At 40.9% G+C, this 26,631-nt stretch overlaps 1 protein-coding gene across 1 annotated transcript in view; it reads right to left on the reverse strand.

Annotated features, from left to right (window-relative positions):
* LOC134805990 (peroxidase) overlaps positions 1-26,631 on the reverse strand; it is a 58,904-nt gene that overhangs the window by 1,338 nt on the left and 30,935 nt on the right. Inside the window, exons 3-10 of the mRNA XM_063779169.1 lie at positions 20,747-20,823; positions 20,240-20,330; positions 6,498-6,689; positions 5,825-6,021; positions 5,035-5,208; positions 1,262-1,340; positions 790-935; positions 136-377 (exon numbers count right to left, since the gene is read on the reverse strand). Of these exons, the coding sequence (XP_063635239.1) occupies positions 136-377; positions 790-935; positions 1,262-1,340; positions 5,035-5,208; positions 5,825-6,021; positions 6,498-6,689; positions 20,240-20,330; positions 20,747-20,823 (1,198 nt within the window). The remainder of the gene's footprint in view (positions 1-135; positions 378-789; positions 936-1,261; positions 1,341-5,034; positions 5,209-5,824; positions 6,022-6,497; positions 6,690-20,239; positions 20,331-20,746; positions 20,824-26,631) is intronic.

A 26,631-nucleotide genomic window follows, 5' to 3' on the forward strand; every position in this document is an offset into this window, starting at 1 on the left:
AAAACATACTTAATTATATAAATATATAGCAGTGAAAAACATATTCATAGATAGCGCCATAAATAAAGTAGGTATATGTAAGCCTGAAAAAAACAATGTGACGTAAGTCGTCACGCATATAGAACTTTTTTTTACTTCTTTCTCCAGAACCAATCCGAATTTTTCCATAACATCCTTTCCGAGCAGGATAGGCAAGAATTCGTTGTAAGTGATGTGCTGAATTTCGGCAATGTTGATTCGTCTGGCCTCCTGGTATAGGGTCTCGTCGTCCCAGTGAGGGTTCACTTCGGCCAAGCCCTTTGCCACGCGGTTGTGCTCTCGAGCCATGAGGGTGTGCATCACAGTCAAAACCAGTTGCTCGTTGACTCGAATTTCACCTATTAAAAAAAGGTTACTGTAGGTTTTATAAACTGGGTAACGGTTTTCTATGCAAATGGTATCATCGATCTTCAGCGTATTTTTACTACCTACCTATGCAGTTGTTCTGAAAGACTGTTTTCTCGGTAATTCGTGTAAGAAAAATACCAATACAAATATTCCTCCTAAACTAAGGTGTAATAATTACTAGGTACATAGGTACATCAAATCTATAATTCATGTCAGTTATTATCTACATGAGGTTGAAAGGGGACATATATTAAGGAAGAATATAGTGTTGTAATGTTATTGTTGGTGTTGTTGTAGGTACTCAAAGACACCAGTAAGACAGTAAGACAGAAGTAGTAAGAAGGTTCTTAGATCTATAAATACTAACACTTTAGCAAGGTCTAGGTGCAAGGAATGACTTACCAGCCTCAAAGCAGTACATGTTCTTGTTGGGCCTGGTGCAACCTTCATCGGGGATATCAAGCTTCAGCGGCAGGAGGTCCTTCAGACCGTACTCCGTGAAGACTGGGTTCATGCGTAACAGACCACCATAGCCAGTACGTAGTTTCCTGTATTAAATAAAAGATTGAAATATTTATTATAAGGCTAAGAATGAATTCAATATCAAGCAAATACCACCTAGCAGCGAAAGGAACCATGGTTCCATCTCTTTCTTCTCGAATAATTATTCATAATCATGATCAATGGAGATAATACAGCAGCGATATGCAAAGCAGATGTTAGCAGATATCGGTATATCTGATAACTGACAAAGAGACACTTCATCAAGGTAGATGGGTTGCCGATGTTGCTTTCACTGATGGCGGTTGTTGTTGAAGTCGAATCAAATTAGAAATCACTCACAATAATAACAATCTAAACCATAGGTACACACCTGGCAAATTTATCAGTGACTCCGTAGACAGTGTTACCGTCAATAGCGCCGGTCAGAGTGTTGAAAGGCACTCGAGAGCCTATGAACAAAAAAAAACTCAGATCAAACAATTGTAAGTAGGTATCCAAATATTCCTAATTATATTACCTACTGTTGGTCATGTTAGGGCAACCTCCGTTGCAATTAAAAAAAACACGAGTGTAGTGAATTTGTACAGAATACCCGAAAATGGTTGTTGAGCCATGGTAATGAGGCGGAGGAATTTTCGTAGAACCCACTAGTGGGATCACCCCCGCACTCATTACACAACCTACACATTAAATTGTTTATAAATAAATTCCTCGCTTATTCAATTTAAAGTAAAACGCCCTAGTTTCGTTCAAATGTAGTGTTTTGCATATCTTAATACCCTTCTATTTTACGATGCCGTCAAGTTACTTAAACACCTATTACCTAAATTAAGCACCCTGCTCCATACGAGCAGTCCATTGGTTTTAATAGCGTTGCACACATCTAGTAAATTATGCTAGTTAGTTTATATATCAAGATTTATTCGCCGATACATAATATTACTATGCAAAATAAATTATATCATAATACCCTGTGTATTTTAAGTGACTTGGAAACGAATTGCCGTTACTTATCTTGTATATTCTATCTTGAACAAACATCGTCATTTGTCAGTTACACAAAGTAGATTTAGTGTAGATTTGGACAACGGGAGTGGGCTTCTACCAGTTTCACTTTGTTACATGCACGACTGGAGTGCGATATGGATTTTCTAAGAAAGTTGATTAATTGTTTCTAGAATTTCTAAACTAACAAAATAATAGAAAAGGCAAATGTTTTACATACATAGTTAGGACCGCCAGGGACAGTCTTCTGGTAGAGATAGAGAGCAGTCAGAAACGTATGTATAACACATACCCAGGGCCGGATTAAGCATGTCGGGGCCCCTAGGCAGTGCGAAGCTCGGGGCCCCCTACAATCAATTCCGCACACAGCATATTCAGTACAGGGAAATAAGTTTGCGTTTTTAATTTCCATCTTCAGACGTCGGCCGAGCCGATCCAAATCGAACGATGGCTTTTTGCTCTTATTGCGTGGACATAAAGCTTTATTCTATCGGTTTTTGCCGATTCCGCGTCGCGTCAAGTGTGGGGAGAGCCCTTTAGGCTTAAGGCCAATTCCCAGTGGAATACCAAAGATGTGAGCTTCAGCATCACTTTTCTATCTACCTCTAATGGCACATTTTAAGCGAGGCTAAAGGCTAAGCTCAACTAATGCCGCAAAGTTGATTTTCTCAATAGTTAATATTTTGCGAGGCTGAACAGCGATTGTCCGACCCTAAGACCAAACGCCGAGCCATATGATTAGAAACAACCTAACAATAAAGAATTTCCATATGTTAAAATTACCTAAATAGACCAAGATAAGCCTGCAACAATTTTGATTGCACTCGAAGTGCAAGTGTTATTTTAAATGTCAAAACGTCTATGAAATTATGACGTATAAATAACACTTGCACTGCGTATGCTATCAAAATTGTTGCAGGCTTATCTTGGTCTAACTCTATTCATTCACCAGTCAACCTAACATGTAGAATTGTAGATGATACAGGGTCAACTAAAGAACCAAAAATAAACGCGAGCGCAGCGAGCGCGAAATTTTTTGTTAACAATATCGCAAATTGTGAAAGCGTGTTAAAAGGCTGGGTATCGATCTCCATCTGGGCCTAAAAGTCCGAAGTGCCCCAGTGAGGCGAGCTTTCATGCGAAGTCCAAGCCGTGCTTCATCAGGCTTCAGGATAAATAGTTGAGCACAGACACGAACTTATGTCCATTGTATTAAAAAGCGAGACTGCAGGCCGAGCTTAGCGCAGCGAGGCCAAAGGCTAAGCTGTAGTAGAGGAGATGTGGAACACAAACCAATGGTAAATTGAGGTAAAAAGTGAAGCTGAAGGTCGAGCAATCCTATGAAAAACTGGGGACACGTTCATATTCTTTCTTTTTCTTTGTTTTAATCAATAGTCCTCGTGATTCTGAGTCGAAATAACCCAAAAGTTGTTGGTTATAATTTTTCCTGAAAACCCCTATTATTACAACTTTACAACAGGTACGCAGAATACGCCCCGTAAACTCTAACGTATTGCTTCAATTTTATTATAGTATTTCATTAATTTAAAGAATGGGTCGAAAAAAACAATAACAAAGCATACCTACTAATTATTATAAGAATAAAAAAATTACTCATGAATTTTGACCCTATGGAACAAAATTTTATTTGGTGCGCGCTGAGCGGTCGGGGCCCCCTAGCCGAGGCGGGGCCCCTAGGCAGTTGCCTACTTTGACTTAGGGTTAATCCGGCCCTGCACATACCTAAGTATATACCTATATTTGCCTATATACAACACTAACAACATATGCTAATTGAAAGAAAGTAAAAAAAAAACTGTTAAGTAACTCTGACATAGCATGTTTTGGCATGTTGGAAACGTTAGGTACGGTACGTAATGACGAATTAATGTAGCTTAAATTTGCTTTCACAAACACTTCTTTATTATAATTATCTAACTTTCACATTATTTAAGGATCAAAATAAAATATGAGAATTTGGTTGTCATTTAAGAAGTGTTTCACGTATCAGTAGTTGCTTCGGTATGAAATGTCGCAAATAACCGCGAGCTGACCGAGTTGCGTTGCTTAACATCTACGACACAAATTGAGTTTACTTTAGTCCTCTTTGGTCATTACATTTGATTAAATTGTAAGAATAATAAGCATTAAGCATCGTCACTCTTCAAAATAATTTACGAATAGTGCTATGTTATTGGACTTAGGTACCTACTTTTCCACAAGCTGTAATTACGAAAATGTGTTTCACTAAACATACCGATGACGGCGATGACTTTATGTCCGTAAGTTGTAGCAAATGCATCGGAAACGCATGGCATGCCCCATCTCGAGCTCGCTCGCATGCTCTTGAAATAGGTATTAATTACACAGCTCAGTACCGGAGATAAGTAATTATGATATTCAACGTGGGATGATGAATGTTGACACCGCGATCATGAAGTGGAAAACATTACTGACCTTTGTCGACCGGTCGGTTGAGTCTCCTAAGTAGTCTGACGAAATAAATTTACTATTGCAATGTTGCGACACTTTGTAATTGATGGTGGTAATTGGCCTTAAACATTAGTACAATATCGTTTATGGTTCAAGATTTTTGGTAAGATATGAAACATCCGGAGATTTAAAAGATCGTAATTATTTCGGACCAAATTACAAATTTTTGTAAGTAATTAAGTAAATATTTTTAATCGTTTTATTGATTGTCCTGTTTATAATATATTTTATAGTAGATAATTAATTAATCTTTAGGCCATACATATACAAAAACTTTAACTGAAGGTAAGTCATTAAAGGATGACTCACGCTAGACCGCGGGTCGTGCCCGGGCCGAGGCGTCCGACATGTCATTTTCTATGATGGCTGATCAGTGATCACGTAGTGCTTTCCATAGAAAACAACGCGCCGGAAGCTCCGGCGCGGCCCCGGTCCGGTCTAGCGTGAGTCAACCTTAATGCTTATGGGTCTAGCTTATTTTATTACCTTGTAAACGGGAAGGCCCTATGGAAGCACTTAAAAACCGGTCAGTCGTTCTTGTTAATGTGGACGCAGATGCAGTATTTGTACTTCAGATCCGGTGGCCGCTTAATTGCAGAGCTTGCTAGGAACATTGCAAGAGGTTATATTTGGTTAAGTTCTTACCCAGACGGCAGCCAGGTCTCGGGGACGGGAAAGCCCTCACGAAGTCGATGCACTTGACACCGAACAGGCGGTAGAAGTAGTCGTCATCAGGGATGAGGATCTCGTTGCAGTACGGGTGCTTCAGGTGCGGGGGTCGCTTGCAGCACTCCTCGGGGTCGTTACGGTTACGGGGATCTGTGAGGTTTGGCAAAGAACTGCTGTAAGTTATTGTGACGAATTTATTAGGTACCTCCTAGACGCAATTTGTAGTTTGTATTTGTTTAACTAACTAATTCAATAATTAGGTAAATATGATTCGTCAGTGAGAAAGGTGAAATATCGGTGTAATTAATGAGACTTTTTAATATTTAGGTATAACATGCGTATTAGGACAAATGCGTAAATAACCGAAAAAAGATAAATATGCACAAAATGCGCAACCGCAACGATCGTAGCATGAGATAACTTATTGATTTCATTAGTCAAATGACGTTGGACACATGAATAATAAGTATTATTTTTAATAAGTTAGTGTGATGAATGATTATGATTAATTAGGTAGATGCCTACGTAGAATTCCGCTTGATAACTGAGTGCCGGTAAAAATGTTGTCTTGTTGCATAAACTAGCCTCAGGCAATCGATGGCCATGAGGGTCCAAAACTAGGTATCGAAAAAGCCCCCGGGGAAGTTTTTCAGGGTCAGAGCAAAAATCGTGACTCGTGGGACTCGTGTGAGAGTCACGAAAAGAGTTAGTTTTGTCAGTTCTGCTGACGCTTAAAGGGGGATGATATGAAAGAAATAAGACTCACCTAAAGGCGTTCCAGTGAGCGTGTAGTCGTGATCCATGAACTGGCCCCAGGCGATGACCATGACGGTCCCAGCATGGTCGTGGAAGCCTTCATCAGGGTGCATGGTCCGTGAGACCACCCGAGACAGTGGCAGATCGCGACCAGTGTGCGAAATACGAGGAGAGTTGATACCGTCGGAGAACAGCGGGCCGATTAGTCTGTAAAAAAATTGATACAGTTGTACGCTTTACGTAAGAGTACACTGGAGAACTACATCATGAGCTTCTCTGATCAATGGTCATATCTAGGAGGAGCCTCTTCACTGCTTCTTTGTAAAGACAGCAATAGCTCTAAATGTGATAATATTACAGTTTATTTAAAGGCGATTTAGTGCCTCCGCTGTCCTATATTTTATCCGTGATTCTACCTGTAACCCGCGCAAGACAGCCGAGGAACTTAGTGCCTCTTCTGAGATGCTCATATGTTTGTTTCAAAGCTCATTGTTTTTTCATTGTAAATTGTTTTCATCCGTCGTATGTCCTGTACGTATGTAGGTACATTATGTACTTACTGACGCGGCTCAGAGACGTGAGAAGATATTTGCGGGTAGGTACTCCTCCTGGACCAGTGCCCCAATGGGCAGTTTCTTCTCTATCTCTTCGTAAGTAATTAGCCTCTAATCTCATGCACTCACCTCTGGAAAGGCGCATTGGTGGAGCCCCACGTGGGGTGCTCCAAGTTGTTGCAGAGTCCATCCAGGCGCCGGTATTTGCCGGCGCGGCACTCTACGTGGGAGAACACCGGCGGGCACACTTCTCGAATGAGCGTTCTCGACGTATCGATGAGAGGCAGGCCTTTTTCGATCTCTTCGTATGTAAGGCCGTATCTGGAAATAACAAATTAAGTTAGATAATTATTTTGAAAATGTTTACACAAAAAATCTCTCTGATTGCATAGAAGAAGAGATATACATATATTTTTGAGGAACTATTCCCAACATTGCTATCTAGCGTCGTCTAGAGTCCCAATTAATTTAATACTAAGTTTGTAAATATATGACCTACCCAAGTAGGTACAGTAAATGTTTTTGGGCTTATTGCATAGATTTATTGAGTTTTTCGCAGAGAAAATGGAAATTGAGAATAAAAAGTAACCCGACTAGAAAAGTTAGTTTAATAAACAATTTATTTAACTGTTATAAAACTGTCCCTGTGTTATAGTCTTAAATTTCGGATGTGTTCATCCATAAAACATTCAGATTTGTTATCATTCTAGATACTCTAAGAAATAAATACCTAAGTCTACTGAAAATAATGTAATGGATGCTTTAAAATCTTTAAATCAATATTGCCGTATTAGTGCAGAAAATCTTGTACTTTATAGTGTGAAGACGTAACGTACCTAAACGTAACCAATAATGTAACCATTAGATATCCTCGGCATCTAATAACATCATTGAAAGATCTAATTTACAAAGTAGCGTCATTGCGTATTCGATACCTATTTCAAATGCCAAGTGCCAAGGTTTGCCGTTTACTTCAATTCGCAGTAATAAAAAAAATTATAAGAAACTACATAATAATTAAAATGTAACATTGAAATTACGCGTAAAAGTATTTAAAGGAATACACATTTAATTAACTATGATTTAATTTAAATGTTCAACTGATGCTGAAGATTACCGCTTCCTTTAATTATAATATGTATAAAATGGCTTTGTATAAAGTGTTGTAATTAACTACTTTCAAGTAGGTACCATTTTAAAAGGTGCTAGAGACTGTTTAGGGGGTTGTTAAATGGGCTTTAAGAATTTGTATTGGATGTAATAGACTTTTAATTATCCAGCCTATGGTAGTGTGATTAACTAGATATTTCAACGGTGTACTTTCGTTTGGGCCAAATACCTTTCGCCAAATTTCACTTCCCAATAAATTTATCGCAGTAGTTTCATTTCCCAAAGGAACCTTTGGCAAAGTTACACTTCGCATATAATTTATTTGGTCAAATTATCACTTGGCATGATTTTACTTTGTCAAATGTTGTTAGGACAAAAAAATATTTAGCAAACGTTTTTTATTGGCTAATATTATATTCCAAAAAAGCCGTTAAGTGGGTTAGGTTAAGTTTGAACTGCGATCCTCACAGAACCGAACAAAAGTGGGTTAGATTAGGTTAGAACTGCGAGCCTTACAGAAACGAATTGCAACTAGAAAAGTGGGTTTGATTAGGTTAGAATTGCGATCCTCACAGAACCGAACTGCTATCAGAGAAGTGGGTTAGGTTAGGCTAGAACTACGACCCTTACAGAAACGAAATGCTACTAGAAAAGTGGGTGGTTTTACCTCCTCTTCTACATAGTGCACCATCTACAATAATCTTTTACCGGCCCCCATAGAAATCGATTTTTTTCTTAAAAATTATAATGTTTATGGTTCAACTAATCACATCCGTATGCGTAAAACATAACCAAAATGATAAAAAACCAAGGTCGGGATTAAGTACTTCAAATAAAAGCAAAAATAAATATCCATTGGTATGTAAATTGTATGCCATGCAATCTGTTATGCTTAATGATACATTTGACTAAATAATACTTGGTAAAATGAAACTTGTCCAAGTAATTATTTGCTAAACAATAACTTGCCAAAAAAGACTATTGCTAACTGAAAAATTGCGATAAGTTGTTTTGCCAAACATTTTTTTGGGAAATGATAATTTGGGAAATATAGTTTGGGATGTGATACTTTGGGAAACGTTTTTGGCCCATTCGTTAGTAAACCTATTTCAACATGTCCAGCCCTAGCAGTAATAATATTTCTTACGCGAGGTACTGTCAGTGTTTGAACCCGATGTAGTAAATATTGCACAACAGGAACCCCGAAAGGAGTAGGTATCATAAATCAGATGATATATTTGCCGTTATCTTCAAGAATGAGCAATAACAAATTTAGAACAACTATTGTGGTGTAAGCTGCTAAACAAAAAATGTTAAAAACTCTAGGTATAGCTTTTAATTACTCCTTAGGTAGTTGTAGTTAACCTACAGGTAGGTTAACTGGAAGAGATCCCTCTTAGGGATAAGTTCGCCCTTGTACTATAAATTTATGTTCTATCTGATGTACCTGTATTCCTCTCTTCCGTACAATAAAGTGTGTACTTACTTACTTAAAACTATGTCATGATCCTGAGGTAGGTATCAATACCTATTTCTGAAATGCTCACGGCTGAAACTATTATCCAGAGGCCGCGAGTTCAAGTCTCACCCAAGTGACTCACCTCAATTTTTCCACTTTTAAATTTATTATATGCTTAATAGCATCGTTCGCAGACGTTTCTGCTTGTTAAAAATTAAATATTATATGCAAGTTAGTTAACCTAAAGTCGTCAATTCAGTTTGGAATTTGTATTTAATGTGTTTTGTTTGGCTTTGAAATTTACAGTAACTATAACAGTTACAGCCATATATATTTATGGTAATGAGTTTCAATACACGACTTCTAATAATAATTAATTTATCAATGCATATTATATCGAGGCCAGAGACAAATATTTGGTACGCTGTTCAAGGTTGAGCATATAAATGAAGACGTCAGCACTAGCGAGGATATCATTAATTTGGAACGCCCATACTCGTACAAAAATAGTTGTAAAAATTGCTTTTAGCTGCTGTTGTGACCACCCCACACTCGCTAGTGTAGTTTTAAGCGTTGGCGTCTGGTCAGCGCTATGGAAAATGGCGTCGCTGCGCAGTTGCGCCAACGTTGCGTCGAGCAGCAGCCATAGAATTGATTAGACGCCGACGCTCGGAAGATGCTAGTGTGGGGCTGGGGTGCCTTAGGACTAAAATTTAATATTTTTTTTAAAGAGATATTCGGAAATCGACAAAATATTGATTACTTTGAAAATGTGATATCTTATCTACCTAAACTACTCGTAGTTCCCCCCTTTAATGTGGTAGGTAGAGGAAAGCAGCGCTGTCATTATCCTATCAACGTCGTAAATTCCTTGACCTTGTCGATTCGATGCGCACTTCGGTAGTTTTAAAACATTAATACCTACGACATTAAGTAGGTATGATTAGTGTTCGTTAATTCAATATACCTAAGTCACATTGAATAAGCCTCTGTGGTATCAGCTGTCTTCAGACTAATTCAAATGACTCATTACGTCTTTGGATATTAAAGTAGAACAATTCGAGCATACAGAAGCTGTGTGACAGGATTTACCAACAATAGACAAGTCGTAAGTTTGTTTGACGTGCCCTACATACGCCAATCACACGGATGCAAAACTCGTATTAGTACCTAGTACACAAGCAGCGGCATCTGACCTGACGATCGTCATTACTGACGCGAAGTCGGGGAAGATCACCGCTGACCACTCCAACGCCATCCTCCGCGGGTTGCACCAAGCAATCGTGGAGGAGGCGAGGAGAAACCTCGTAGGAGCCAGGCCACCCAAATTCAAGGGCAAGCCCATCTTCGCTGAGGGGCAGCTGAGGGTCTTCGCAGAAGACGAATACTCGGCCGCCTGGTCTCAGCGATGTGTCCAGGCCCTAACCCTGCCAGACATCTCCCTTAAGGCGGTTCGCCAGTCGGAGATGGCAAGGAGAATTAAGTGCGGGCTCCTAATACCCAACATTAATAACTCGTCCTGGGAAGACGTCCGTCAGGCAGCTGACGGACTAAGGTACCAGAACGAATGGGCCAAGGTCGGGTCTTGGTCCATTATACAAATACTACGGCAAGACCAGGGGTGGTTTGTCGAGTTCACAATCCCCGAAGACCTCGTCCCCGCCTTCATGGAGAGGGGGAGATCCCTGAACTGTGGGGTGGGCAATGTCTACCTCAGGTTCAGGGGTCCCGGAGGCAAATACCTGGACCAGCCTCCCACCCTGCAAGGTTCCACCCTAAGGGTAACGGGAGTACAGGTCCCCAACGAACAGGCCGCGGGCACCTCCGAGCAGAGCAAGTCTGTCTCCGGGGAGAAAGTTGCCCCCCTGCCTCTACCCAAGCCGACGATACCCGAACTCTCGGAGGATGAGCTCCTTGGCACTGGTGAGGGACCAGCCGGGTCATCATCCGAGGGTGAGGACTTGTCGGCTTGGATAGTGTCGGGGTTGGCCGACATGTTCAAGGAGGGAGGGGAGATGCAAGATGCCGCCCCCACCACCGACAACATGGACACCAACTAGTGTCATCCAAGCAAACCTCCAGCACAGCGTGGCCGCTACGGCCCAACTCAGACGCTGCCTGGTAGGTTTGCCAACAGCCGTTGCCCTCCTACAAGAACCATGGGCGGGCAATGGATACATACGCGGGCTGTCCGACACGAAAGGTAAGCTCTACTACTCCACGGTACATGCCGTCCCTAGGGCATGTATCCTAACTACTAACAATATTATTGCACAACCGCTCACTGAATTCTGTTCCAGAGACCTGTGTGCGATTAAACTACAAGTTCCACTGCCAACAGGCTGTCGCGACCTAGTCCTCGCCTCGGCGTACATGCCCGGAGAGGACGAGCCACCGCCTGCCGAACTACAACGACTGGTCAGCCACTGCGAGAGATCAGGCCTCGCAATAATCATCGGGGCCGACTCCAACGCACACCACCCACTGTGGGGAATGGAGACCAGCAACAACAGAGGTAAGACACTTGTTGAATATCTTGTGACTACTAATCTAAACATTCTAAATATAGGCGCTGAACCAACATTTGTAAACAAACGATGCAGGACGATTATCGACCTGACTCTGGCTTCGGAGGAGGTCAGTGAACTAATTATGGGATGGCAAGTCTCCCAGGAGGCCTCCTGCTCAGACCATAGATGGATTCGCTTCAATCTACTAGCATCTAGAGACACACCAACCGCCCGGAGGAATCCCAGGAAAACGGACCGAGCCACTTTTAGGAAGGTCCTAGGGGAAAGCCTTGACCGGCTTCCACCGAGGGATGACCTTCGGGAACCGGCTCAGATAGAACAGCAGGTAAATATCTTAACTGATACCCTCGTAGACAGCTACCACAAGGCGTGCCCCTTAAAACCACCGGCAAAGACTGCCATAAAGGGTCACCAGTGGTGGGGCCCAGAACTGGAGAGACTCCGGGGGAAAACCAGAAGACTCTTCAACAGGGCCATGAACACAACGGCTGAGGTGGACTGGGATAACTACTACGAAGCCAAGGCCAGGTACAAAAAGAGATTGCGGTACTGGAGATCCCTGTCATGGAGGAACTTCTGCAGCAGCATTGAAACACTTGACCACGCCAACCGGGTAAGGAAAACCTTAGCGCACAAGCCCACATCACAATTGGGCTCACTGCGTAAACCCGATGGCACATACACATCTAGCCCTGCAGAGACCCAACGCCTTCTCCTGGTAACTCACTTTCCAGGATGCGTAAGTCTCGCCGATGCAGATCAGCAGGACGAGGAATACAGTACAACGGACAACAACTGGCAAATGGCGCACAGAGTCGTCACCGCTGAGAAACTCAGGTGGGCCATAGACAGCTTCCATCCCTTCAAGGCGGCTGGTCCGGATGGGATCTTCCCCGCTCTCCTACAGTGGGGTCTAGGACTCATCCAGGAAACCCTGACCGACATCATGGCAGCCTGCCTAGCCTGGGGGTACGTGCCCAGGAGATGGAGAGATGTAAATGTGGTATTCATACCTAAACCAGGTAAGAACGACTACACAGCTGCCAAATCCTTTAGGCCCATCAGTCTCACATCATTCCTGCTGAAGACCTTGGAAAAACTGTGCGACAGGGACCTGAGGGACCGAGCGCTAAAGAACATACCGATGCACAACAACCAGCACGCGTACAGCTCAGGTAAATCTACGGAGTCGGCTCTACACATGGTTGTAAGCCGCATTGAGAGGGCCATCCACGGCAAAGAAATGTGCCTCGGCACTTTCATTGACATAGAGGGCGCTTTTGACAAGACTCACTTTTCCAGTATAGGGAACGCCTTGGAAAGCCACGGCGCTGAACCCGGACTAGTAAAGTGGATCATGAACATGCTAAATCAAAGGACAATAAGGTATGTAGGTGAACCGCAGGCCGTAGCGGCGGTGCGAGGATGCCCTCAAGGGGGAGTTCTGTCACCTCTGTTGTGGAACCTAGTAGTCAACAACCTCATAACCAAACTGAACGAGGAACACTTCTACACAATAGGCTACGCTGATGATCTGGCAATATTAATATCGGGTAAATTTGCCAGTACAGTATGCGACCTCACCCAGGCAGCTCTTCGGATCGTAGAACGCTGGTGTAGAGATTTTGACCTATCAGTTAACCCCACCAAAACAGAAATGGTAATGTTCACCAATAAAAGGGCACTTGGCAACTTTACCAGACCAACACTTTTCCAGACTGAGCTACAGCTGACCGATGAAGTTAAGTACTTAGGGCTAACGCTCGACAGTAAACTCAACTGGAACAATCACATCAACAAACGCATAGACAAGGCGGGAGTAGTCTTCTGGCAGTGCAGAAGGATGATTGGTAGGAGGTGGGGACTCAACCCGAAAATTACCCTTTGGCTCTATAAGACTATAATCCGCCCCCTACTCTGTTACGGTGCTCTGGTTTGGTGGCCAAGAACAAACCTAGGCAACGTACGAGACAAGCTACAAAGACTCCAGAGGCTCGCATGCTCGGCCACCACTGGCTGCACGAGGTCCACTCCGACTGCAGCCATGGAGGTCATGCTAAACCTTTCACCGCTGCACCTACACATACAACAAGAGGCCAGTCTCTCAGCGGTAAGGTTACGAACCCTCAATATATGGTCTAACACCACAGGAGCTCTTCACACAGCATGCCTGGAAAAAGTATACAGCGAATTTCCAGTGCTCATGGCGGGCACGGATCGAATTCACAAACAAGCCATCTTTGACAAAAGGTACAAAATACAATTATTTGAGGACGACAACTATGAAGGACTCAATCCCCGGGAGCTGAGAATCTTCACTGATGGGTCCAAAACAGACAGCGGATCAGGCTCTGGAACCTTTTCAGAAGACCTGAACATGTCAATCACCACTCCGCTAGGAGCCCATAACTCGGTATTCCAGGCTGAGTGCATGGGCATCATTAACGCGGCGGCTGCCATCACTGCAAGGAAGGTAGTAGGATCCTCCATCCGCATACTCTCCGACAGTAGAGCAGTCTTAATGGCCCTAAAAAGCCATATAGTCACATCCAAACTTATACACGAATGCCACGAACGACTAATGGAGGTATGTCAGAACAATAAGATCACCTTACAATGGATCAAAGGACACAGTGGATCCCGAGGTAACGACGCCGCGGACGAGCTCGCCAGACAAGGATCGGGTGCGGGGGCGATTGGCCCGGAACCGATCCTCCCGATACCGTTTAGTAAGGTACGCTCAATGCTGCTGGCACGTACAGGGAAACTACACACAGAACACTGGCTAAACCAAACTGGATGCAGACAGGCCAAGCAAGCCATGCCGAGCATGAACGGTAAGCTCACAAGGGCGCTCCTTCAACTAGGAAAGGTTCGACTGAGTATGGTAACCAGTGTCATAACAGGTCATGGACTTTTTAACAAACATCTTTTTATAACAGGTGTCACAGACAGTCCCCTATGCCGTGGATGCATGGAGGAAGAAGAAACAGCCTCTCACGTGGTGTTGGAATGCAGCGGATTGGCCCCATACAGGGCAAAACATCTCGGATCCCCGAGTGACCTCCCCGAGGTCCTACTCAACATCAAAGGTCTGATAGGATTCCTCGAGGAGCTGGGCTGGCAAGACTAGTCCACCCCCTATCACGCAAAATAGGCGCAAGACGTCGAGTTGCGGAAAATCGCCCGAACTACAATACAATACAATAGTACCTAGTAGGTAACCTTCGAGATGACACGCTACGCTAATTGTAGATTTAAGTAAGTACCAATGATATCAGTGAGTTCAGTTCTATTGCTGTATTGACCTTGTCTAGGCGATGCATGGTCTAATAATTTCAATGTTTACACTAAAATAAAACAAAAACATTTACATGCTTTCTATTTTTGTAATTTTGAACCTCGACCTTACTTATTTAGTAATCTAACATTAGGTACCTGTTGTCAGACACATTACCATCGTTTGTTATTTTGAATTAAGGTTAAGTAGGTATTTGATTATCGTTACGTATTTCTTACAAAGGTACAGGTTTCTTACATTTTTGTTACAAGACTGTGTAAAATATTGTTACAAATTTAACATGCTGTTTCTATAGTTACAAAGATGCATAGGTACATAGAACGTGCAAAAATTAAAGTTAACGAAGTTCGTTAGCTTAAATCATCTTTATTTTAGAATGATGAAGTAGCTGGGTTAAATAACCACAGAGCTGTCTACTGATTGCCTAGTTATGAATACCATAAGATTAAATAAAAAACCAATAAATATACCGTAACTTCTAAATACAAACATACTTAACGGCATTAACTAGGATTTCCGGTGATTAAGGAACCAGTAAATTCAAATCAATAGGGTAGGCCGCATTCCTCATTTCTGAGGTTAGGCAAAGTACCTCATACCTTGAGGTCGTGACACGCTTGCGCCTTCGGAAGAATACACTCGCACGCTGTACACATGAAATCTAGATTACGGTTCTTTATGCGCAAGACTTATAGAGCTTTGGCCATCAATCTCAACACATCGTGTAATTTAACGCTCGTCCTTAATCATAATATAGAAAATTAATAACAATGTGAGGTCTGCTGTTTGATTGAATGAGACTTTTAGCTTTCGCTTTAGTTTATAAATAGGGGGAATCCGGGAGATTTGCGCAAGTGGGAGTTTTGAACCATTATGAAAAGTGTCAAAATCTAAATATTTTTTTAGCATGCGCGTTTCATGTCCATATAGTTATAGATATCGTTAGGTGATATTGGAGTGCTAATAAAATAAATAATATGATTTTGGCACTTTTTTAATAAAATGGTTCAAGTCTCCCATCTGATGAGTTAGTGTCAAAAATGACGTTTTTGTTTGAAGAAACGTCACATTTGACACTGACATATCTAATCCATATCGTTTCTAGATCTATTAATTGACGTATCTTAAAGTTCGAATCGGGCCGCTAGTCTCCCGGTTTCCCCCTACCTATTACCCTACACTTTTAGCGAATGAACATAGCATACATTAGTGTTGGAATTGTCTAACACATAGTTGTATTAAGATATTAAATTTTCCCAATTAAAATTTAGCTTCTAATTATTCAACGATTTGTGCATAGGTACACCAAAGTTACCAATCATGTTCATAATAAAGTCAGCTGGCGGCGATTAATCGCTCTATTTTTAATGCATTTGGTAAGTGATTTGGTATTATAAAAAGGTTAATTACACCGTCATTACATTACACGTCTGAAGCCTAGCTTCCGTCTTCGTCGCAGCGGCGATCGCGATGACATTTACAGCCCCGCTCACTTCAAAGGCCAATTTGCAAACATGTTACAATGACACTTAGATCGAGAATCTACACCTACAGTACGGCATTTAAAGTCTCAATACGTTCTGGACAATAGTGCATTATTTAGAGTAAATGGTATATTGGCTACACCGACAAACCATGGTTTAATTTTATATTTAGACAGGTACGAGCACCTACAATAAACGCAACAATGATATTCGTCATAGGTAATAAGTAAAAAGCTCTTTAAAATATCGAATAAAGGCCCTCAATGGCCATGATTATGATGTTGTTAATAATTACTCGATGTACGACTATTTTTTGGCAAAATGTTAGGAGAGCTATTTAAATTAACTCCTAATTACATACATATTCGATGTCGCTTCATCTTTTAATACAAATTTTGACCTCTCACAACCTTCGAGCAACACGGAAGGGAGGCGGCATTCGCACTATTTCCCCTCTGCCGAGGTACAAGATTAGCGCGTCAATCTAATCTAGCGCGGATAATAAAACTAGTTGCACTTGGATTTTTCACTAGACCGAGTCCAGACGCGCGCGTGAACACTGCTGCACAAAAATGCCTGTTTGCTCGGTTTATTGTTATAAAAAGAGGTCGGGGACATCAAATTTACAAAAAGAAAGTGTTACATTTCACATGTAATATTTATTTTAACATATCATACGTTTAATTACATTCAAACACAATTATTATATTTTAGTCTCATGTAATTGTTGGATTTATCGATTTTGCTCGCTCAGTACAAATTGCGGATCGGTCGAGCGACAAATCCGACTTCTCATCTCTCAGAATACAATAACATACTTCAACGAAAATTTGTTAGTGTGCGTGTTGTGACACTTGTCACTCGTCCGTACACAAAAAGAGATCGAGGTTTGCAAGATTTGTCTTTGACGTGTGTCATTTTCTATGTATTTGTGTCGTCATTACAGATTGGATTTTGTATGCAAGTGTGTGAGAAGTGCGACTGTGTGCACCTTTCCCCCCGCGAAAAATGGCAGAAAGATTTGTACGGTGAGATATCGCTTGGGCCCCTCCCTTCCGATGTGTCGGAAGCCGGTGTTGCTCGAAGCTCACAACAGTCACAATTACATGTCACTGACTGTGTATGATTTGTATGACTCGAAAGAGGTCGGTCTGAACCTAAACTGTATCACCTGTGTTCTACAAATAAAAATTTATTTTACTTTACTTTACTGAATAGACCCCCAGTCTATTAGCAAACTAATTTCGACTCACGACTTGTGGCTTTATCATTCAAAGTGTAAGGCTGTGTTCGCTATTACGTATGGTTTGGCATGTGGTCAGGGCTGTCATTGCCACTCTTTAATAAGAGCAGTGCCTCAAGCGAACTAGAGTAGTCCAGGCAGTTAGATCCATTGATAAGAACTGAAGGTCTAATGCGAAAAACGTAAATCGAAATTTCGTATTTTGCTTCTCTAACATTCTTGCATATTCGAGTGATAGAGAGGCAAATAAAAAGGTCTCGATTTTCGTTTTCCGCGGTAGGGCCCATGTTGATAGGTGGATACGGAGAACAAGGATTTGATTTAGCATTTTCGTGGGCGACGGAACAGTGACCCAGGACCCAGGTCCGGGTAAAATGGTATAGGCGCTGGAGCTTTCAGTATTCGCTCAATTAAAGTTCTCTGCAGGTAGTCATTCAATTGTCAACCATGACTGACAATTTATATAACTAATACCTACATTACCTACGCAATACCGATAACGATCATAACAAAACATATGTAAATTCTTAGTTGATACAATACAATGATCTCATATCACATGGCTAAAGGGTATGTCTGAACAAATCTGTCATTATCTACCGTGGGAATCAGATGACATGTAGCATCGTTGAATGAACCAATTTCAAGGTAGCTTTATGAATGATTTCAACCCTTGCTCGTAAAAAAACAGTTGTGTAATTACTGTGATTAGTTTTTTTTTTTACATTTCTGCAAAGACATCTATATTATCTTGCTTCGTGATCAGTGTCGGTCATGAATTAAATAGGTAGACTGTCCAGGATGAAAGAAGCTTGGTAGACTTGAGAAGGAATTGGCCTTCGAAGCCGGTTTTATTGAGCTTTTTCAATTGATCCACATAAGAATAAAGACCAATCGTTTATTTAAGGTCATTTGCAGTTCCGTGACCGCTGGGCTATCCGTCTTCTTGATCTTTAAGCTGACTAAGCTTGGTGATTGTGCTAATTATAGTGAAACGAGTTAAACGATTAAAATACACTATTATTTTGCTATGGCCACAGTCTTTCTACCTACAATAGATCCTAACTATAGGTAGGTACATTTATATTTTATACCTACATATGTACATACTTCTAAAAACTCATTATTGGTTGTACATTTTTGATCCTATGTATTTCAGGCTTCAAATTTTAGTAAGCTTATTTCCTCCTATATGAGTAGACAGTGGTGTTTTTATTATAGTGGGTCATATCATATTGACACTAAGATTAAATACGTATAGGTTTCGCAGTCGCAGTATGCGCTGTAATATGAGTAATATATGACCAATGTGTTCGAACATGTCGCGCTAATTTTGACTTTATTTTAAAATTTATTTCATAATAACGTACCTATTGAAAACATCTACTGAACAATGTAAAAAGTAACAGCGGTCCGACGGGCTTTGACATGTACCGAGCTACTAACAATGCCGATGACGGCGATGTAAGCGTCTCGGGTGCGAGTGACCCCTTTCGTCTAGACCGTGCTAATAAAAAAAAAATAAAAAAGGCCTTTAATCTATCATAAAACACTTTACAATTTAAAAATACTACATTAAACTTAAAAATATTGTACTGTGATTTTTGGATTATAAAACTAACTTAAAATATAAAACTAAAATATTGTACTGTGATTTTTGGATTATAAAACTAACTTAAAATATAAAACTAAAATCTAAAACACGTACCTACTATATTATTTAAAGTTTTTCACTACATAATGTTTATTTACAGACCGTGCTAATACTAACATAATAAGAGAATGCATCTTGTAACTATTAAAAACAGGTTAAGTAACTTAAATAAGCTTTCTAAGCTTTTGACGAGCATATCAAAACATCCCAAATCACATGACTCGCGTTAGACATTAGGTAAGTCACGAACTTACGTCACCTCAACTATGACCTGCATCGTCGTATTAACTAACGAATGAACCAACGCAAGGTGTTTGCAATACTGTAATTACGGCGAAAATTTATGGTAGTTTTATCGATGCATTGCAGGCCTTCATTCATTTATGTACCTACATACTTAAGTACTTCGTCTAGTTACATTTGTATACTCGTTCGAATTTCAAAGGATTTATTTTTTAATTTTCAGGAGCGTGCTTCAAATATTTATTACTTGTATTTTCTTCTTAGTTACTATATTTACGCAGAAAACTAGCCCTCAAGGAAAAAATATGGTTGTCTGTAAAGTCGGTTTACGGACGATAATTTTGCGTGATAACGTCATAACTGTCATAAGAAAACATTGATGAAAAATTGCATACTTTTGTTTATGAATTGAATTGAATTATTATCACTGAATTATCATTATTTTGTATAATACAAAGAAGGAGTTAATTGAATGTAATTAACGTTACCATGGAGATCTGTCCACAACGTTACCATGGAGATCTGTCCACAACGTGACACTTTTTCGTGCATGCTACCGGTGTTCATCGATTTATAAGACGTCATCACGTCAAAAAGTTATCTGATTAGTTATCAATTGCTAATTATATGTACATTGTACCTAGACTGCCTAGGCTAGCGTTTCTCGAACTTTTTACCCAGCGTACCCCAGACGTCTGCGAACCACACGACGAAAAATGTTTTTTTTTATTTATTTCGTTTGGTATAAGAAAGTTATACTTTCGCGTATCACAGAACGTTTGAGAACTCCTGGTCTAGACGAAGCTAAATATGTATGCTGATGAGAAAGTAAAACGCTCTACTTACGTGCGCGCCAAACTGATGGAAATGTCAAGAATGAGCTCGCCCACACTGGCGTAGTCCTCTGGTTTCCAGTCGCCTTTAGGCTGAGCGACCACTGCGGACAAAATAGTTTAAATAAATTAACGGTATTCTTTAAAGGTACAGTCAGCTGCAGAGATATAGCATCCCCCTGCATAGAAGTCTATATGCAGGGGGTACTTTATCTCTGCACTCTTAATATCAGCTATCACTACGCTACGAGTAAACAGTACCAGAACCTTTTAGTTGTCATAGGCCAGCATCGTTGTACTCTGAAAAGCGAAATACCTATTACTGCTTCTGTTTTCCTGTCGAACTTTTATTTTTAATAGGTACTTTTATATAGAGTACATATTTTGCTACTTTACCGTGATACCGTCCTAGAGCGGTAATTAGCCCAATACGTGCCTATATATTAAGGTGCAGGGGGACAATTTCGACTGCGGGGAAATTTCAACTAATTCGAAATATCTATACAGAGGTTTTACTTACAAATTCGTTTCCGTGCGTCCAAGTAGGCTTGGTTAACAGCTTCGTACGTGATGCACGTGTGTTGACCCTCGTAGCCGCTGTAACAAACATATGATTTTACATTGAATCTATAAAATATGCATTTTTATCTTTCCCTGCGGCAGATTTTTTATTAAGTGGATCCACAAAGCACGTTACACAGACCTCTGTAAGAAACAGAAAAGTGGTAAGTACTGCGCAGCCGCGATTGTAAGATCTAATTTTGTGACGAGTTGGCCCATTTGATGTCAAAAGAGGCACTGCACAGGTTTTTTGAATGTCTTTTCGTTCGCTCCAGTATAGGGTCCGATTTCACGAAAAAGTTATGGTCGAAATAGTGAAAATGAAATTCAATTTTTTCCGAATTTTTGATTTTGGTGCTCGATAATTTGGAAACGAAGAATGATATCAAAAATTTGAGAAAAACGGCTCTGGACAATTTAGTCAGCTACAATTTGAACCTAAAACAAAGACGATCGGGTTAAGGGGTTGCCCTGTAGCCTAACCTTAAAATAGTCAAAAAGTCAGAACGACATTTTTCACATGACATTTATGACTTCATGTTTCGCAGAGTTCGTTATCGGTGTTTGTTGTGAATTATCGGGATTATGACGGCAGAATAACACTTGCACTGCGTGGGCTATCAAAATAGCTGCAGATTTTTCTTGGTCTAACTCTATCTATCCTGTTTGAGACGGGCGTAGATAACGTGTTCACTATTCGACAATCTATGCATTCTTGTGGTGGTGGAAATAGAGATAGAGATAGAAATAGAGATAGAGATAGAGATAGAGGTAGAGGTAGAGGTAGAGGTAGAGGTAGGGGTAGGGGTAGGGGTAGGGGTAGGGGTAGGGGTAGGGGTAGGGGTAGGGGTAGGGGTAGAGGTAGAGGTAGAGGTAGAGGTGTAGAGGTAGAGGTAGGGGTAGGGGTAGGGGTAGGGGTAGGGGTAGGGGTAGGGGTAGGGGTAGGGGTAGGGGTAGGGGTAGGGGTAGGGGTAGGGGTAGGGGTAGGGGTAGGGGTAGGGGTAGGGGTAGGGGTAGAGGTAGAATGAATGAATGAATGAATGAATGAAAACATTTATTTTCAGGCAACTATTGGCCCATAGATAAATACCTTAAAACTAGCATACATATTATTACAAAATATATCTTAAAACTAAAAACACAATTATGGCTGCGATGCAGTTCGCAACCCCGCAGTGTCAGGGAGCCGGCCGCGGAACCGCCGGAACTTGACACCCTTCGGCCAAAACTCCTCCTTGGTGAAGGTCGCTAGATGTTCAGTCGGAACGCTCAGCACAAAAGAATTAAAATTCACACTGTGTCGAGATTCCAACTTCACGACCCTCAGGATGAATCCGGACTTGGCTCGTACATACTTCACGATCTCCTCGACCTTCGTAAGGTAGTGTAATCGGGACACATACAGCAGCGTCGTCGGTGTTGCAGGACGCAGCAAATGGTTAGGTCCAGTCGGTGCGGTACCGCACTGATTCGGACGAGCTGACTTCTTTCTCCTCTCCACCTTTTTGAAGCCATCTCTGTCGCATCCCGACTCTTTTAGAGTCAGCTGTGACCGATCCTTGTGAACAGGTTCACGAAGGCTCTGCACCCCTTTCTTCGGCCGCTGCTTAGACTTGGACACAGCAGGCGGCTTAGCGGCAGTGGCAGCGTAGGAACGTTGTGGGGTCAACGTACTCTCGCGTGACGTGCGCGTCTCCGGTGACGGGCGGGCGGCGGGGCGCGGGTCGGCGGTCGCCTGCTCAGCAATCGCCGACGCATCCAAATTCGCGGACTCGAAACCGAAGAGGTAGAGGTAGAGGTAGAGGTAGAGGTAGAGGTAGAGGTAGAGGTAGAGGTAGAGGTAGAGGTAGAGGTAGAGGTAGAGGTAGAGGTAGAGGTAGAGGTAGAGGTAGAGGTAGAGGTAGAGGTAGAGGTAGAGGTAGAGGTAGAGGTAGAGGTAGAGGTAGAGGTAGAGGTAGAGGTAGAGGTAGAGGTAGAGGTAGAGGTAGAGGTAGAGGTAGAGGTAGAGGTAGAGGTAGAGGTAGAGGTAGAGGTAGAGGTAGAGGTAGAGGTAGAGGTAGAGGTAGAGGTAGAGGTAGAGGCATGTTGCTGGCGGCTGCTAGCAGATAGCTGATGCTGAACCCTGGCAGAACCTAGTGGAGCTCGGGTTTAATACAACATAAGCACACGCTGTTTTGGTCATCGGACTCGTCTCGATGAGCACTTAGGCGAGTAGTACCCAAGATAGAGCTGATGCTGAACCCTGGCTGTACCTAAAGGAACTCAGGTTTGTTGCAACATAGGCACACGCTGTTATGGTCATCTCTCGTCGCGTCAAACTGCTGTCAAGAAAATTTCATATCTTGCAGCAACGAATTCCGTAGATTCATTTCCAATGTGCTCGATAGTCGTGTGAGGCACGAAATCTGTGAATTTTTTTAGTTAGTCCAGAAAATGTGGTACTCGTAATACATGTAGACCTACTAGTATTCATCGCATGTCACTAGAGTTGTGTGTGCATTTTGAGGTGGTTTAGTTTTCAGACCGCAAAACCACGTACTTTCGCATATGTTATTAAAAGACGCGACAAGTTAAAGGAGTTAATACATATAAATTAAATCCCAATAGATACCTAACCCAAACACTAGTTTCGGCCGGTTACTGAAACCAAGAATATTATTATAACAGTTTGGGGTCAATGTACGAAAACGGTTTGTAAAAAATACCGGTTTCCGATCCCTGGTTGTTAACTAAAAGCAAATGAGCTAAAAATTAATAAAAAAACTGTATGTGAGGAACCGATAAAGGTGACCTAGGTATACTGGTACTTATATCCCATAAATGTCACGTTTTTACCAATTTTGGTATACAGTCCATACCAAAATCTGAGCCTATATTATTTTCTGTAACATTCTTTTTTATTTTCGCGTGTACCGTAGACCAACTGAAACAGGCGTGGCTGTACTTTTCAGCGAATATCAATATAAAGTTGGTATACGTCTCGATTTCGATTTCACAACAAGTTTATCGATTTTAGAGAGTAATACATATAGGTCTGATATAGGTAAGTAATACCTATTATTCATTTGATAGTCGTGATCAAGTCGTGATATTGATGACAAGTAAAATATCCTCCAAACATCTTAACTGCTTACAACCGTTGCGTAAGATTTACTGTCACAGGTGTATCTAGGTCACCGATAAACACGAGGTATAACAGACAAGGAAGTATCAAAACACTGAGGTTTCAGAATACCAATCATACGGGCAATTTAATCTTACCCGGGGTATAGACTTACGATAATTGGCCACATGTCTAGTAACTATGTCTACTCTACTCGTAACATAAACTGTCTTTAGCGTGCTATGTGATAGCGATCTTCTTATGATTTGTTAGGTAAGGCCACATGTTGAAATGATTAGATTTTATACTGCATGAACTATAGTAGTTTGTGTTACAAGGGATCAAAATGATATATTTCCGTCAAGGGCGTACATTTACTCTCGAATGAAGCGATGGATTCTACTTTAGAATCCCTCACTACGTTCGGGATTCTATTGTAGAATCCATCGCAAGAATCGATTCTACAATAGATCATCGATTGTAGAATCTGAGCGTAATGAGGGATTCAAATGTTAACGCCCAAGACGAAATAATTTTGATACCGTGTGACACATAATGCTTTTCACATCAACTATGAGGAAAATAAAAAAATCTTAGTGTTGACACAATCTGATGCTTAAACAGATTATTTAAGCTAAAAAAATAATGTGCAAAAAAATTTAAAAATAGTGTGCTAGAACAGAAAAGTGTTACTTTGATCCCTCCTAGCAGGGAAGAAAAGTGCCACTTTGAGCCCTCCTAGCAGGGAAGAAAAAACCTTTTTCCGAATAGGTGATGTGAAAAGTAATTTAGATCTATCAGTAGGTACCTAATTTTGAAATGAACTTTTATTCAAATTGCCAGGTTTTGAAAATTAGAAAATAAAAATTTGCCTTAGAACCGACATAAACGTAGTTAGGTACTACTAAGCTGCAACTAACATGGGAGTTGCACGCTGACTGCGCACTGATTATAATTATAGTTTCCATAAAAAAGCAGTTAGCAAACCTTTGACTTGAGAATTAAGGAAAATTATACATAAAAGTTGTCAATCACTTAAAAACGCTATCAATTATAAAATAGGCAAAACGCTGCTAGTTACAGTGCAGTTCAGTGCAGTGCAGTTGCAGTTACAGTGTTAGACCAAAAACAAAACACAAATATAAAATTCTGGCAAATGTTAATGTAAAGAGGCGTGAAGCCGTGCATATTTTTTATCTCATTACGGGGTTTCCGGCAATACCGTGGGACCAGACGACTCCGTAACAAACTAACGACACTCGTTACGACATCTAGAACAAAACAGTAACATCCGTGTCTTATCCAGCAGGCGAATTATGGATGGCTTTATCCACGTCACAAAATAATTGTCATTTTTTAACGCCACGAGATTGAAAGAGATGAACACTGTCTATATCGCGCTGTCATGTAGATAATGTGACCATAATAACCGTACAGATTGGATATCGAACTCGAATTTGAACCTAATCTTCTACTAAGTAAGTCGGTCATTCGGTAATTCGTAATTTGTGACCCGAGGTCGCCATCAGATGTTTCGGAGCGGTGCTCAAAAATATCTGAACAATGCACTTTAACGCCTTGATAATTGAGGCTTTGTTCAGGTATTTTGGAACACCTTAGCCGCTCTAATATATCAGATGTAAGTACGTAACTTTTCACTCCTTTTTGATTTAATTATAGCATTGTGGTGATTCAAATTAAATTAAGATTTTTAGTGACAGCGTAAAGTGTACTTGTACTTACACGCATAATTTATACTTAATAAGGAGGAAAGTATATTTCGGGGTTGTTATTTTTATGTAAGTATATTGTAATAAATAAGTAAACTGCTTTGACTATAAGAGGCATCCATTAATTACGTCACACGATTTTTAAGGTTTTTTGACCCCTTCCCCCCTGGTGTGACGTCACATATTCACGTAATCAGCAAATCGAATTAAGTATTATTAATTTGTACTCAAAATATTTTTAAAATATTAGTAATTTTATAACCCAAAGCTGATTATGAAAGAAAATAACTACATGAAAACGATTATCGTTCCAAAAACTTGTTATTTAACTGTACAGCGAATAAAATAATACAATAAATTTTCGGTTACTGATGATGTTAAAGTGACGTCACAAAGTTTGTGACTCCCCCCTCCGCCTTGTCACAACATGTCACATTTTCTTGACCCCCTCCCCCCCTTAAACGTGTGATGTAATTAATGAATGACCCCTAAGTCGCTTGATCTTAGTATCTATGTAGTAATTCCCGCGTTTAGTTTCTGACCTGACTCAGCACATTTCAAGTTTAGACGGCCTGCTTTTATTGTTTGTTCCGCACTACGAATCAGTTGTTGATATTTCCCATTAACCCTAGAGTAATAATGACTGCTGTTTCTAGTGTTTGCTGGTCAAACGCCACAAGAAGGTCAACACGGTAATGGCCTGGACACCGTTATAACCATTCAAGAACATGTGACCCGCTATGGTACACATACACAATACACATGCTGAGATGGAACCGTATTGACAGCATATTGACTTTACACAAATGTTCATTTAGCAACTTTGGCCTGCATGCATGTATTTACTGTCTTTATCTATGGGTCTTAGTTGTAGTAAGTGCGTACGTGCATTGGATAACAATGTTTATTTAATATTCTGTTAGCTTTAGCATTGTGCTATTAGTAATAACTGCTTTTTTTCTATTTTTAAGACTTTTGCTTTCTAATTTTACCATGATTTCCAACGTGTGT

The sequence above is a fragment of the Cydia splendana genome, chromosome 2 (assembly GCF_910591565.1).
Source record: "Cydia splendana chromosome 2, ilCydSple1.2, whole genome shotgun sequence".
NCBI classification, from domain to species: Eukaryota; Metazoa; Arthropoda; class Insecta; order Lepidoptera; family Tortricidae; genus Cydia; species Cydia splendana.